The sequence below is a fragment of the Microcaecilia unicolor genome, chromosome 13 (assembly GCF_901765095.1).
Source record: "Microcaecilia unicolor chromosome 13, aMicUni1.1, whole genome shotgun sequence".
Lineage (NCBI taxonomy): Eukaryota > Metazoa > Chordata > Amphibia > Gymnophiona > Siphonopidae > Microcaecilia > Microcaecilia unicolor.
Window position 1 is genome coordinate 75,366,999 of NC_044043.1, and position 16,678 is coordinate 75,383,676.

At 44.8% G+C, this 16,678-nt stretch overlaps 1 protein-coding gene across 1 annotated transcript in view; it reads left to right on the plus strand.

Annotated features, from left to right (window-relative positions):
- Positions 1-5,845: 5,845 nt before the first annotated feature.
- Positions 5,846-16,678, plus strand: part of LOC115482402 (glutamate receptor U1-like) — a 52,184-nt gene continuing 41,351 nt past the window's right edge. Inside the window, exon 1 of the mRNA XM_030222150.1 lies at positions 5,846-6,025. Coding sequence (XP_030078010.1) covers positions 5,846-6,025 — 180 coding nt within the window. The remainder of the gene's footprint in view (positions 6,026-16,678) is intronic.

Sequence of the window (16,678 nt, forward strand, 5' to 3'; positions counted from 1 at the left end):
GTAGGTTCATCAAAGCAAGCAAGTCTGGCAGGCCGGAAGATCCGGACTGGACTGGGCTGAAATCTGGAACGAGTGACAATAACCAGACAGTCTATTGCAGCCACCAGGTCTGGCCACCAGGTGGCGAGAGGAAGGCGAGCACAAAACTTGGGCACAACCGTGACAGATGTGAAGACTTTTACAAGGTACTGTACATGTATAAGCTCCTAGATTCTAAATATGGCACCCACAGTTGCGCATGCCCAATTTGCATGTGCATTTAATTGAGTATGAGCCAAAATCATATACAGCGTAGTCCCGGGATACATGACAGACCTTATAGATCTACCAATAAGAAACAAAATCAAATCGTCAAGATCCCACCTAAACCTACACTACCCAAATTGCAAAGGACTGAAATACAAAGCAACTTACGCATTCGGCTTCTCCTACATAAGCGCAAAACTATGGAATGGCCTCCCAAAAACTGTGAAAACAATGCATGACCACCTGAACTTCAGGAAATCACTAAAAACCAACCTCTTCAAAACGGCCTACCCTAACGAACCCAGGTAAACCTCTTCACTCAGCAACACAGCATGACTATAATCATACTGGACAATACGCAATCTTCATCCCTTGCGACCCTCCACTTATAACTCATACGATCACTATACAACCTTGTATCTGTTACCAACCGACTGGGCAAACGCCTTGACAGTACTATGTAAGCCACATTGAGCCTGCAAATAGGTGGGAAAATGTGGGGTACAAATGCAATAAATAAATAAATAAAAATTAGGTCCAGAAATTGGGCATTAATTGGCAACAAATTTGCACGTGCATCTTGCTAAGTGCTATTCTATACAGATGCTTGTGCAAATCTTTTAGTGTATAACTGAAAGGGGGTGTGACTTTGGGAGGGGCATGGGCGGGTCATGGGTGTTCACTAAAGATGCACACAGTATTATGGAATTCAGGTGATCCATGCCTAATTTAGGGACCCTTTTACTAAAGCCGCTTAGGTGCCTACTTGTGCCAAACATGCACCAAATTGCAGTTACTGCCCGGTTACCATATGGTCCTTGCTGTAATTTCAATTTTGGTGCGCATCCGTTAAATATTTTTTTATTTTGTGGCACACGCAATGGATGCGCGCCAAGTGGCATTTGACGCGCCTAGGTCATTAGCGCCCAGATTCTTTACTGCTAGGTCAATGGTTGGCGGTAAGGTTTCAGACCCAAAATGGACGCGTGACCATTTTGATTTTGCTGCACATCCATTTTTGGCAAAATATAAAAAAGGCCTTTTTTTTACAGGCGCGCTAAAAATGGATTGGCGTGCGACCAAAACCCGTGCCTACACTACCACAAGCCATTTTTCAGCGTGCCTTTGTAAAAGGACCCCTTAGATAGGTGTGAGATTTAACACCAGGTGTCAGTTGGTGTAAATCCTCATGCCCAAAGTTGGACATAGATCCCGGCGCTAAGTGCGATGCGCATTTTTTTCGGTGCCCAAATGTGGGTATCATTTACTGAATCTACTGCAAAATGTATATGTGTGTATAGAGTATGCAAATTTTTTTTTTTTACTGAGTGTGCAGGAGTCCTTGTGTGGAACAGCATACCCATGAGAAGATGTGTATTCAGTATATGTGGGTAGCTTTATGAAGATGTAGGTTGGGCATCATTAATGAGGCAAGGGCTGTATAAACAGATCTGGGCTATGCTCAGGCAGTGATCAAGGACCAGTTGCTATGAGCAACTAGAAGAATGCAACTCCTTTCCCAGCCTTTGTATTCTGTGTGGCTATGCAATTGATGGCTTGTGATTCACTTGGGCTTTCACTGTCTGGCTTTGCTTTATACCCCTGAATTTTGAACACAGGGCCATTGGCTGAGCTGTGACTTTGAAAGAGAGTAGCCTGACGGTGGCTCCTCGGAGTGTGACTTCCTCAAGCCAGGCTTGGGGGGGGGGGGGGGGCAGCTTGAGTGCAACAGTGGGTACAATAAACTGACTGAAGCTGTATTTCTGTGGAGCTGTGTGATCAGGTCTATAAATACATTTCAAATTCAGCAGATGTTTACTTTGGCTATGTACCAGGGCAGCCAACGCTGTTCTGCACCAACGCTGTTTACCGAATCGTGAGGGATCGAAAGCACAATCTGATCAGATGTTTATTGTAATGGCTGCGTTTCAATTTTGTAAAACTAATATGCTAGGTGGGGGGGGGGGGGGGGGAGGTTGGTTCCATTGGCGTTTCTGTTTTTTTTATATTTTATTCTTTTATGAATTTATTTTTTCATTTTTTAACTTTTTTCCCTATAAAAATGATCAGTCTTAATATAAGCAGAGACACTGGGCTGAATATTCAAAGGGTCCTGTACACTTAACAGCATACCTAAAAGTTCCCTATATTTGAATTTTCAGTGGCATATACAAATACATTTTCTGGCAGTATCTGGATTGCGTTAGATCAGAGTGGCGATATTCATCTGCTATCAGTTTAGTTAAATGGTATAAGTAAGGCCAGAAATAAGGCTGGTCCTAACTTAAACCACTTAGGTCTATGTCTAGCGGATGATTATAGCCGCTGGCGTGAGCACTACAGAATGAATATATGTGGTGTGGTTTTTTTTTAACACCACAGCCAGAGTTTAAAAATACCTGCTCATTGCTATGGCTGAAGATTGAGCTGCCTCTTTTCATTTTCTTCTCCCTCCATCTTCCTCTGGTTGCTGTACTACATTATATTGGGATCGTACTGTACAAACCTAGCAGCACTAGGGTAACTCTCTACATGAGGTTTCTGATTAAAGCCACAACAGTCACTTATTCACCATACCGGGGGAGGGGGGAAGAGATTAAAGGAAGCTTTCAAAAGAATTGCAATTGTTTTGCCTAGAATATAGAAAAGGGAAAAAGAAAAGGAAAGGACGTTAGCCTGGAAAGTTCTTCCTGCTTGTTTGGACGTCAAGCTAGAGGCCGATCGAATTTTGGGGGTTTGGTTTCAGTTACGGAGCCGAAACCAGCCCAAACTCCTTTTGTCTGTCCAGTTTCGGCAGAAAGGTTATTAGAATTTTCAGTCACGCTTTCAGTTTCATGCCAAAACTATCGTGGGATGCCTGAGCACACCCCATGGTAGTGCATTTTATCCTGCGGTAAGCATACGTTAATGCTTACCACGGTTTAGTCAAAGGGACCCTTAGGGGTCTATTTACTAACCTGTGTCAAGGTTTAGCACATATTGAGTGTTAGCAGCCAAAGTTAGGGGCCCTTTTGCAAAGTGTCGGTAAGCCCTTAATCGGGCAGTGCCGCGTGCTGCCCGGTTACCGCCGGGATAGCGCAGGAACCCTTACCACCACCTCAATGGGTGGAGGTAAGTGCACCCGCCTGAATGCACTTGCTGCACGTTCATTTCTTATTTTAAAAAACCTGCCTTTTACCCACTGCAGTAAAGAAAGGGCCTTGATGTGCGTCAAAAACATGCAGGCCCCCTTTTGCCACAGCTTTGTAAAAGGACCCTTTAAGGTGCACAAAATGAAAAATCTCTGCAGTAACTGGTTGGTGCCATTCCCGGCATTGTGGGGAAAGTAGCCATGCCACAAACAGAGCAATGATCGTTAATAGTCTGGACACTAATGCAGAGTGTACTTCACTAAACGTCTGGTGATGTAGTTAATGGCTCCACGTAATCTGCTGCTTTGGCTAGTAATCGTTCACGGTGAAGCCCCGATCTACATATTAGACCTCCTAGATCTACCAGCCAGGAACACAAAAAGGTCAGCACGCACATTCTTGAATCTCCATTACCCCAGTTGCAAAGGACTCAAATATAAATCAACTTATGCATCCAGCTTCTCCTACATAAGCACGCAACTACGGAACGCACCACCAAGGGTCATAAAAACAATACATGACCGAACAACCTTCCGAAAATTACTGAAAACCAACTTGTTCGAAAAGGCATACCACAATGATCCATCCTAAATACTAAACAACGAAACTTTATAATAAAACTAAACAAAGCCGAACTCCCTACACCTGACTACCTCATTTACTCGAACACGCGCTATGCGTTATGCACTACCACTCCATTTCCCATGCCGGAAATAAACTTTCTATATTTGATTGTCTAACTCACTTTACTCTATCATTCATGAATTTTACTGCAATACCACTTTGTGTTTGTCAGTTCTGGAAATGGTGATTGCCATTACGGCATAATGTAAGCCACATTGAGCCTGCAAATAGGTGGGAAAATGTGGGATACAAATGCACTTCAACAGCACGTGTTAACTGTAAGATATAATCCTTCCTTCCTCCCCACCCCTAATATGAATTTCTACATGTGGAGGGCAAGTCTATAAAAGCTATGAAATTTCAAATTAACTATTTCAGGTATATACATAAATAGAAACTAGAAAATAACAATGAAAATATACAAAAGTACAGTCCTTTTCAAGAAATTCAACCTAAATCTCTGGTCCATGAATAAAGAGGGGAGAACAAGATTAGCTAAAAAATAAATAAATAAATAAATAAATAAATAAACAGGAGTACAATTACAGTCTGTGCCCTGAAGGGGACAGGTACAAATCAAGGTAAGGTATACACATAGTGGAGGAGTGGCCTAGTGGTTAGGGTGGTGGACTTTGGTCCTGAGGAACGGAGTTTGATTCCCACTTCAGGCACAGGCAGCTCCTTGTGACTCTGGGCAAGTCACTTAACACTCCATTGAGCCTGCCATGAGTGGGAAAGCGCAGGGTACAAATGTAACAAAAATAAAATACATACTATTGGAGATTCTACATGGAATGTTGCTATTCCACTAGCAACATTCCAAGCTGCACAGGCTTCTGTTTCTGTGAGTCTGACATCCTGCATGTACGTGCAGGACGTCAAACTCACAGAAGCAGAAGCCTGCGTGGCCACATTGGTGATCTGCAAGGGCTGACTTCTACATGGAGCTAGTGGAATAGTAACATTCCATGTAGAATCTCAAATAGTAGCAACAGTGGCCTAGTGGTTAGGGTGGTGGACTTTGGTCCTGAGAAACTGAGTTCAATTCCCACTTCAGGCACAGGCAGCTCCTTGTGACTCTGGGCAAGTCACTTAACCCTCCATTGCCCCATGTAAGCTGCATTGAGCCTGCCATGAGTGGGAAAGCGCAGGGTACAAATGTAACAAAATAAATAAATAAAAATATGAGTTTATCTTGTTGGACAGACTGGATGGACTGTGCAGGTCTTTTTCTGCCGTCATCTACTGTGTTACTGTGTAATTCAAGTACCATCTGGTAAAGAAAGGAGAGTAGCTTGCCTATTTTATATCAAACAGAGGTTACTATTCTAAAATACCCCTATTGCTACAAAGGAACACTGTGAGCATTTTAAAAAGAGTATAATTTTATTGGCTCAAAAAAGACATTCTGCTTATTCTGAAACCTAATCACATTTACAAGGAAACTGAATCAACAAAGTGCCCAAAACCAAAACTTCCTGATGAATTGCAATAATTTTTTTTCTCCGCTGCTGGGAGGTTTTGCAAAGATCTGGAAATGTCCAAATTTTTTGACCAAGAATTAACATATGTCCATGGCAAAAAAAAAAAAAAAATCTCATTACATGGTCCCTATCCGAAAGGAAAACAAAGGAAACAAGGAGGGTAGCTCTATTCAATTCCTCTGTCTCAGGTTCTTCCAACACACCAGACACAACTAAACTACCAGCAGGAACCTCACCAGAGAGAGAAACACTTTCACTATTATCAGTCTTCCCACTGGTGGGTAGATAAAACACTCTGCTGAAAGGTGAAAAAGTTCTGGTTTGAAACCCAGTATTTCAAGCAGGAATCAATCATCGGCTATGGACGAACTGGCTAAGATTAGTAAGCACCCCCTTGTTGAGAAGCCATCCCAGATTACATTGGATTCCTTGTGGAATGCAATGGTGTCTGTTGACATTTCAGTTGCAGCCCTTGTGAAATTTGCTCAGGGACATTTGCAGAGTTACAGCTCCAACTTCCCGGAGAAGGAATCTAGGAATGTAAGACACACATCTCAGTGCTGGAGAAGAATTATGAGAAAGTAACAACTGTGCAATCAGGTTTCATTCAAGGTAAGCTGATACTTCATAGGAAAATTAAGACACTTGAGAATCGCTCAAGGGCATTAAATTTGAGATTATTTCATTTTCCCAAAAGACCTAAGGGGTGCCTATATTTAAGTACCTATTTGAAGTGTATTCTATTAAGAAAAGTACTTGCCTGTTTTCCTTTCTACCTAGTTATGCTAATATTCTAGATCCGCCTAATTCTATGTGGAGGTGTATTTTCAAAGCACGCTGACTGAATATTGTACAATTACAAGAAGTGTACATATCAGAATGTACATTCACTCTTTCAGAGCTCAAAAGATGGGTCTCCCCTCTGATAGGACCTCTTCTAAATGCTACGCAGCTAAGGCTTCCTATCAACACTCTATTTGGGACTGCCAGGGAATCGACTTGTTTTGGACTGCACTTGAGCGCCGTTTATCATAGGCATTGGGATGCTACTCCCCAGATGTGCCTATTGGACGATCTGTCAATGGTACTAGCAGGGGCATAGCCAGACACCCAATTTTGGGTGGGCCTGGGCCCAAGATGGGTGGGCAGAAGAATTCCGCCCCATTCTACAGGTGATTTGGTCTCTCCTTCTCTCACCTGCATGCCATATGGTCTCTCAAACATCCACCCTCTCCCGCATATCTTTTAAATAGCTGATTTTCACTGGCAGCGAGCAGCAGCTAATACACACTACTCATGTTGGCCCCACAGCCTTCCCACTGATGCAACTTCCTGTTTCCGCATAGGCGGGAATACATCAGAGGGAAGGTTGTGGGGTTGGTGCGAACAGTACGTATCAGTCGCTGCAGGTGAAGATCTGCTATTTACAATGTAAGCAGGAGGGGCAGTTGTTGGGAGTTCTTGGCTGGTGGGGCTTGGGGATCCCTGCCAGCCACATCATAGGTGTGCTGCTACTGGATGGGCCTTGGCCCACCCTTGGCTACGCCACTGGTCTACATGCCTTAGTAAAAGGGCCCCCTAGTGCGTGTACATTGCTACATGCCAACCAATTAATGTATGATTAGCGCAGGAGCCCTTACCACCTAGAAAATAGGTGTCAGTAAGTGCTCCCGTGCTAATGGTTGCACACTAATAGGAAAATTAGTGCATGGCCATTGCACCAGGAAGCCCCAGGCTACTGATAAAGTAGACCACTTTTTAACGCAGCTTAGGAAAAGGGCCCCTTAGTGACCGTTAAATGGTGTTAATGTCCGATAAAATGCTATAGCAAATGCTGAAATAAAAACTATAATGAAACCAAATCTTTTGGAGTTTTGTGGCTATCAATACAGGAAATGACCCAAAGTAAAACAATTATATTTGTTTGCTTGTCAAAAACACCACATTCATCCTTGCTGACTGTGTCTTCAGTTTCCTCTTCACCGGGGTTCATTACCAGCGAGTGAGAAGATGTGATAGATTGCTAAAGGTGAGGTAGCGAAGTGATGGCAGGGGACCTTAGGGTATCATCAATAATAGAAAGTTAAAGAATCAATGATGATTACATTGTAGACCTGGGCAAGCAGAACACAGAGAAACAGAGAAAATGATAGCATATATACACCATTCCCCGGATTCTATATAGCATGCCTAGAGATCTGTGCCGAAATCCAGGTGTATTCCATAACAATGTGCATAACTTAATTGGCTTAACACGCTAATCAGCATTGATAGCACTTAACAAGCAATAATAAGCACTAATTGGTACTAATTAGAATGTACACACATAACTCGCTAAGTGTATTGTGCAATGAACTGTGCCTAAATTCTAATGCATGTAGCTATGGGCGGGGAAATGGGCATTCCAAAATTTACACATCTACTATAATAAAACTCACCCTCAACGTTCTGAAGACAACGTTCTGAAGTCACTCAGTCACTCCCTGAAGGGTTCATGGATTCATGGTGGTGAAGCCACAACACTGACCATGTCTCTCTGCCCCGCCCTCGCATGACGGACCAATCAGAAAAAACACCCTCAACATTCTGAAACACAAAGGACCATCACAACATCGTTCCCAGGCAACACTAGGCAATGTAAGATGGACCAATCAGAGGAAACTACGTGACAAAAAGGGAGGAGCATTCCCCAGCAGAATGGCTCATTATCTGAGCAGCACGGAGAGCACAGAACCACCGCTGGAACGAGAGAAGAATATTCCTGCTGTGGGTATGTGCAAAAATAGACCGGGGGGGGGGGGGGGGGAATTTTTAAATGCCTAATGCCAGTACTGAAGAGTGCCAGAGGGCCTATAGCACAGACTATATTTGGGATCGCTTGACATGGAGTCAGAGGAGCCGGAAAACAACGTGCCCGTCACCATCTGGGACGTGGGCGAACAGGACAAGCTGCGGCCCAGCTGGAAGGATTACCCGCGACCCAGCCAGCAGCAAACAGCGACCAAGGACAGCACAGCACATCCCCCAACCCTCAAGCAAAAAACAAAACAAAACAAAAAAAGACACACAACAACCTGCACACACACCGCACCCTCACACACTCACACACACACAAAATAACTCTGTGACACATACACACACACACAAAAAAAGCCACATGCTAGCGCCCGTTTCATTGGTTTCGGAAATGGGCCTTTTTTACTAGTATAGTTATAGAATATGGCCCAGTGTGCGTAAATCTATGCACAGGGATTTACACCACATTTTCACTGGTGTAAATGGAAGTGTATATATAGTTTTAGGCGCTGGGATATCAGCTAAGCATATTCTATATACCATGCCTAAATCCTTAGGCAGAAATGTTTACTGCACAGATTTTTGGGGTACCTTATATAAAATCTGGACTCATATGACCCACCAAATCTGCCTTTCCCTAATGAAGGTAGTGACGGCAGCTGGCCTTGCTGAGTTTAAAGGGGGTCTGGATAGATTCCTGAAGGAAAAGTCCATTGATCGTTATTAAATTTTGGGTTTTTGCCAGGTTCTTGGGGCCTGGATTGGCTGCTGTCGAAGACAGAGTGCTGGGCTTGATGGACCTTTGGTCTTTTCCCAGCGTGCTGGTGCTTATGTGTACACTAATTCCTTCCTCTCCCTTAGAGATTCTACATGCTTGACCAATGCTTTCTTCAATTCATCTCCACCACATCCACCAGGAGGCTGTTCCATGCACACACCCCACAGGTGCAATGCTCCCCGCCCCCCAGTGCATCACATCCCCCATGGGCGCATCACCTCCAACCCTCTCTCTCAGGTGCATTGCTCTTACCTCTTGGGAGAGCTGGGAGCAGCTGTCGGCTCCGCTGGTTCCCAGCCCCAGAACAGGAAGTAACATCAGAGGGAGCAGGAAACCGGCAGAGCCAACAGCCACATGGCTGTTCCCTGCACCCCACTGCAGCATGCACCTGCAGCTCCCACCACCCTGCCCCCGGTATGCCACTGCCTCTTGTATTTATGCCATGGAAGTATTCTCCCCATTCTTTCTTATGTAGGATTTATCTTGTATTAATTTAATTTACCGGATCGCGTCAGCCTTTGCGGTACGATGTAAGTCACATTGAGCCTGATGCTGTTGGGAAAATGTGGGGTATAAATGTGATAATAAATAAATAAATAAATGTCTCTATCATATCTCCCCTCTCCCACCTTTCTTCTCAAGTATACATATTGAGATATTTAACTCTGTCCCCAGATGCTTTATGATGAAGACCAGTGCGCATTTTAGTGGTCCCCTCTGGATCAACTCCATCCTGTTTGTATCTTTCTGAAGGTGCAGTCTCCAGAATTGTATACAGTACTCCCCAGCCCAATGGTCAACTTCCGGGTGTTGCGCTCGCCCTACCCGCTCCCCTCGCGCGTGCGGTCTAATTGTTTTAGTTCCGTGGCAGCGATGTCATTGATGTCGCTTCCACGGAGAACACGGAGGTCAGCTCTCCGCCCCCTTGGCAGCGACGCGACATCATTGACGTCGCTGCCGAGGTAAGCTCCGCCCCTCCGCCCCCTTGGCAGTGACACGACGTCATTGACGTCGCCACGGAGGTAAGCTCCACCCCCTTTAGCCTCCCCAAAACAGTTGACTACCAACCATCTATGCAGAGGAGGGAATTTCCTAATTCCTCCAACGTACAATGAACAGCACAGTTAGCAAGGGCTTCCTTACTGCTGCAGAACTTACATCTATTCATCACATATCCAGGAGCCAATGACAACGACCTAGACTACATCTCCCGCCTCATTTTCCCCCGCTTATCCCCTGTTTCTATCCTCTTTCACCTCATCAACCCCTCCCCCAATGCTCACCTACCCTTACTCACACCTCTCCTACTCCCTTCACTCTTGCCCATTCCCCTCCGCCTCATCTACCCTCTTATTTCTTTTATTACTCCGATAATACTCAACTTATTTCTCTCCACCAATACTTTGCAATCCCAATTACTATGTAAGCCGCATTGAACCTGCTTTGAGTGGGAAAGCGCGGGGTACAAATGTAATAAATAAATAAATAAAATAAAATAAATCAGCTCCGAGCTGGCATTAGAAGGTGCCTGAACAGGCTCACTGCGCATCTCCGTATCCGGCTCGGTGTTCATGAGATTCACAAAGGCCGTGTACCAGTGGCATAGCTCTGTGGGGCCATGGGGTCCTGGGCCCCCTCCCAAAATTTCTTCTGGGCCCCTGGTTTTGCTGGCGGGGGTCCCCAACCCCCACCAGCTGAAGCCTTAATCCAGTGCCGGTCTCTGACGCTGCCTCGTTGCCTGCCCTGCTTTCTCTTCCCTTCACGGCCGGCATGCTCCTTTTAGTGAAACTGAGCGTGCTCAAGTTCACTAAAAGGAGTGTGCAGGATGTGAGGGGAAGAGAGAGCGGGGCAGGCAATGCGGCGGCTAGGCTTCAGCTGGCAGGGGTTGGGGACCTCTGCCAGCCAAGGTACTTGCATGGCAGTGGGTGGGGTATGGCAGGGTGGCGAGGCGGGGGGACGGCGGCAGGGTGGTAGAACAAAATGTGCCCCCCACCTCAGGCTCTGGCCCCCTCCCACCATGAGGTCTGGCTACGCCCCTAACGTGTACCACTCCTCCTTCTCAGCAGCCATGAACTCCAGGCAGAGCAGTTGAATGAAGCACAGGACAGGAGCCATGTATCACCTGCATGACAGACCCTACCATTTCTAATTCACCTTCTGCCTGCCTATCTGCTGCCGGGAATGTGTGTGTGTTTGTGTGTGTGTGGGGGGGGGGGGGGGAGGATTGCTGGTACTAAACTGCTAAATTCTTATTAAAATGCAGTCTCTAGAAAGTACCTTTAAGAAGACTAACCCAACTGGCAGCCCTTCCCTCTTCCCCCTCTGCGCATTCTGGGCATGCGCTGAAGAGCTGTGATTCACGCACAACTCCTCATTGCAGGCGCCAGGTGTCATCCTTCCCCTAACTTCAAAACAGCTCCCTAATGGTCAGCACCGACATTGCACCTAAATTTGCAAGTCATTAGTGCTGAGCATTAGGGAGCAGTGTTGCAGCGCTGTTGTGGTTGTATTTTTCTGGCACTGTACTGAACTGGCATCTCCCTGTCAATGAGGTCTCATCAGAGATTTTCTACAAAGGCACTCTTTCCTTTTCCTGCTGGCCATTCCCCTTCCTATGCACCCAAGAATCTCTCTGGCTTTTGCTATTGTTTTTTCTACTAGTTTGCCCGCCTTACGATCATCAGATATGATCACACCCGAGTCCCACTCTTCTTTCTTGCATAGATGTACTTCATCCCCTACACTGTATCTCTCCCATGGGTTTTTGCAGCCCAAATAAATGACTCTGCCGTTTTTTTTTAGCATTAAATCTTAGTTGCCAAATTCTGGACCATTTCTCAAGCTTCACTAAATCCCTCCTCATCTTTGGGAGAGGGAAGCCAAACAAATATCTTTGGCCCTGCCCGTAAATCAGGGCCAGCTCAAGGCAAGATACTGCCTGAGACAGAGCTTAGATGCCGCCCCGCCCCCCCTGGCCTGCGATACCGTGCCCCCAGGCATTTTACCTCATCATGATGATGTTCCAAACCCAGCAGCCAAACAAACAAACAAACAAAGTAAACACTGGGCCTTCAGGATTGAGAAAAATGTAGTCCTTTATTTATGATGATTACCCGACACGGGCCGTGTTTCGGTGTACAAATGCCTGCATTAGGGGGTCTAATGTGAAAAATACATAAACATATATCAGTAAAATATATATTATATATAATACAATAGTGCAGGACCAACATCAAAATCAAGATGCATATGCATTCTTACATAAACATACATTCACATGTACATTTAAAAAAAGATAATTTAAAACCAAAACATAATTATCATAATTTAAAAGAATATAGACCAATTATCATATATACAATCCTATGTAAACATACATACACATATACATATAAAAGATAATAAAATATAAAACATCATTATCATGGCCTGTTTACTTTGTTTGTTTGTTTGTTTGGTTGCTTTTGTATGCTGTTTTCCCTCTTTTTTGTGACTCCAAACCCAGCAGCAGCAGCGATTCCCATATGCTGCCCTGCCACCGCTGGCACCCACCTCTTCCCTTTACTGCAACCGCCTGAGCGAAACAGGAAGCTACTTCAGGCAGCCACAGTAAATGGAAGAGGCGGGTGCTGGCAGTGGAAGGGCAGTGTATGAGAATCGCTGCCACTGCTGAATTTGGAAAGTCACTGTGATGAAGTAAAATGTTGTGAAGCTGCCCCCCCCCCCCGAGATACTGCTCCTGAAGAGTGCCGCCTAAGGCCCCCACCTCAGGTGACCTAATGGTCGGGCCACCCCTGCCCTAAAGTCCCTAGTTGCTGATGCTGTTTGACAAAATATTGGTAGGGTCATGGACCAAGTAACCCACCCCATTCCACTGCCTATGCCCTATTCTACTGGGGCATTATTAGATTTGTTACCACCAAAAAATCCTGGTTGTGTATTGGGCCAGGTTGCCATCTAACTACAGAAATATACTGTAGATCCCACATAACATGGATGTTGGGGTCTGAAATATTGAACTGCGTTAGAAGTGAATCCATGTGGTATCAAGTCTCCAGTGTACTATGTAATAACAAAAAAAGGGGTCCAGTCCTTGACAACACTGTAAGTGATCCCTCATTATTAACAAACTGTATTGCATGAGATCTACAGTGTATATGAAGCAGGCACCTAAGAACATAAGAATAGCCATACTGGGTCAAAACAATGGTCCATCTAGCCCAGTGTCTTGTTTCCAACATTGGCCAATCCAGGTCACAAGTACCTGCTAGAAACCCAAATAGTAGCAACATTCCAGAATCCCAAAGAGTAACACACTTCTAGAACCCCAGAGAGTAGCAAGATTCCGGAATCCCATAGAGTAGCAAGGTTCTAGAATCCCAAGGAACAGCAAGATTCTATGCTACCTATATAGATAGATAGATAGATAGATATAGATAAGGTCTTGCTTAACGCTAGCATTAATGATGACAAGAAATACCTGCAAAAAAATGTTATGAAAATAATATGCTTGATGCAATATGTTTCTTTTATAAGAACAGCTTTGGAACCAGTAAATTATGTAAAAATGAACCCAGTTTAAGTGGGCTGTTTCTTTATGAAAGGAGCAGAGCTCCGGAAAACTAGTTACGGTTGTATCGAATTAGTTCACTAAAAATGCAGCACTTATAACTTGTCTGTTGACTCTTATTCCTGCGTGCAAAAAATAAATACATTCAGCCCCAGCTTATAAGATGACATCTCAATCAGAAGGTAAATGATGGAATGTCTTTCCCTCAGCCATTGCCCCGAAGCCACTGCAATATCTGTAATAATAGCCATGCAACTCTCCCTGAAGGAGCCCAATAGTCTATGAGGCTCGCTCGCTCCTCCTCCTCGGGAGCCCCCACTTTACCCCCATGAACTGGGGAGGTTTTGCAGTGATTTCTTAAACGGCTCCACAAGCTGACACTCATTCCTGGTGAGGAGCTTAGCCAGACGGAGAGAGAAGCTTGTAAGTGGAACTCCTTACCTCAGTTTTTGCTGTTGTGTGTCCCTCCTCCCACGTCCTTTGCAATAAATGTAGATTTTCTTTTGTATTGGGATTCTATCTGATGCTCAGTAAGAGAATTTTTTTTTCCCTAGGTCGTATTTTTTTTTTTATTCATCTTCCTTTGCACACAAAAAAAGAGCTGGTGGAAACAAAGGTTTTATGGGCTCTAATTTGAATGTCTATTGCAAAGACTCAACAGGGCTTTTCATTTGTCAATGAAAAATATTTTAATTCCTTCAGTCTACAAAGGAGGAAATCTCTTTGCAGAGCCCAAATCCAAATTGACAAATGTCTGAATTCACTCCTCCAAGCAGCCTTTTATTTAAATTGCTCTTTGTTGAACTGATGATAAGTGGGGAGGTAAATGGGAATTTCTAAAGAGAGAATCCTACAAGTGTTTTACAGTAGCAATTCAATAACCAGCCGTCGTTGGCGTTAATGTGTGGGGATGTGTTAATTTCAGAGATCTGTAAACTGAGCAATGTTTTCCTGTGGCCGTGTCCCGTCTCTCTAAATGTTTCTGTGTCTTCTGAAATTTATTTTGATTCACAGCGTAACAAGTGCCTGAAAACTTGTCTCATCTTGTGCAATATTTAAACCACTCGTCCAGCTTGCTTTATGGTAGCTTAAAAACACCGTGAGACTCACTTATCAAGGTATGATTTTAAGGAAAGAGGGGATAGGGACCATAAAGGTGTCCTGGAGAGCACACATTTTGGGTCAATGTTGGTGATTTTTTCCTGCAGAGCATCCTTGTGAGGATCTTAAGGCTGTTTTCATTTTATTTGACCCATTCAATGGTGAACATTTTATTTTTTTTAAAAAATGATTACACCCCAAAACTTTCATGCGGGTAACCTGTCTGCCATCTGTTTGGCTTGAAAAGACAATCAAAGGGCGGGCGTACATTAAAATTCAAGGACTGGCGTGTTGGAAACAAAACAAAACAAAACAAAAAATGTGGTATATAAATGCAATGCAATCTTGCTGGAGGAGAAGGCTGCTGGGTGTTTCTCTTTCTCTGTGCATTTATCGCCTCCAGCTCCTCAGCTTCTTCCTTCACAGAAGATGCCCCATGAGGGTGAGATGACTAACTCCAGGGCTGGCTATTTTCCTAATGGTCCAAAAGTTAGCCCATTAGATGAGTGTATATGCTAGCTATCTTCAGGTGGCATAACTGGTGCCTTGAAAATGTAAACTCCTTTATTTCATGTTTTTAACAACTTTGTTTACATTTGCTGGTGTTTTTCTGAAATAGCTACAGCAGGTGCCTATATTTAACCCTCTGTAAACATGAAGGAAGTTGCACATCCCTGTATAGCACAAGGATAGGATTATATGGTAAGGCACAACACAGGAGCCCTGTGCTTGGGACATACATGGTGGTGGTGGGGATGGGGCGAGGGAGGTATCCTAGCATCCACCCTCAATGATTTTCTTTGTAGCCTTCTGGCTTAAATGAATGCTTGGAAGTATTCGCTGACAGTGAGACAGTCTATCCACCAGAAGAGCTGGGGCATATGCTGTCTTGGGCAGGAAGCCATGCTGCTGCCCACTCGTACACCCATTCCTCCTACTGCGCTATACAGCATGTGCTGGCTACACACCGAGGCACCATGCAATGTAGCTACCTACGCCAGAATATCATCATTAGCATAGATAGGAACTTTATTAAAGAGAGAGCTCAGTCCTGGGGGGAGGGGAGAGGGGGGGGTGGGAAGCAGTAATCTCCACTAGCCACAACTTTTAAGTACTTCACTCACGTTGACCATTCTGACTTTTTCACTAATGGAATTTTTGCTGTCAAAATGCAAAATAGGTTGATTTGAAAACTCAAGGGCATGTTTTCAGTCGGTGTTGGTGTTGAACTTAGTCCAGATATTCAGCACCACTCACTATCCCCCGGATTCTATAAAGGTCACCCAAAATTGGGTGCCAACCCCGGATAGTTGATGGGCTCCAATGATTTAGTTGTTGGAACTAACAAGCACTTATGGGGCCCCAATACGGCTATGTAGTATTCTGTAACAATGGGCACCTAAACTGGATCGCTGGCAAGTCAAAAGGGGGTGTGGCTATGGGAGGGGCATTCACAAAAAATGTGCGCACTGTTACAGAATAGCGGGAATCTGCACTCAGTTTGCATGCCAGGATTTACACTAGGTTTCAACTGGTGTAAGTCCTCTTACCCAGTCACGTGCCAAATTTGATAGCCAAAGCTGAGCGCCAAATACAGCCCTAAATGCTCTTCTATAGACAGGGGCAGCCCAAGGCAATCTGCTGCCTGAAGCAAGGATGAGATGGCCCCTGACCCCCCCCCCCCCACCCAACATCTTTCCCTTCAGACTCTCTCTTTCTCCCCCAAATCCCTGCCCCCAGCTGTGGTCTGGTATCTTCCCCCCCCCCCCCCATTCTTCCTCAACCCCCTTCCCCAAATGTACCTTCTTTTTTGGTTTTCTAAAAGTCACCAGCATCAGCTTCTTCCCTCTATTGCAGCCTGCCTCTCTGACGTAACTTCCTGTTTCCTCAGAGGCAGGGCCACAGTACAGAGAAGAAGCTTGTGTGATGGGAATCGCTGCTGCCATCG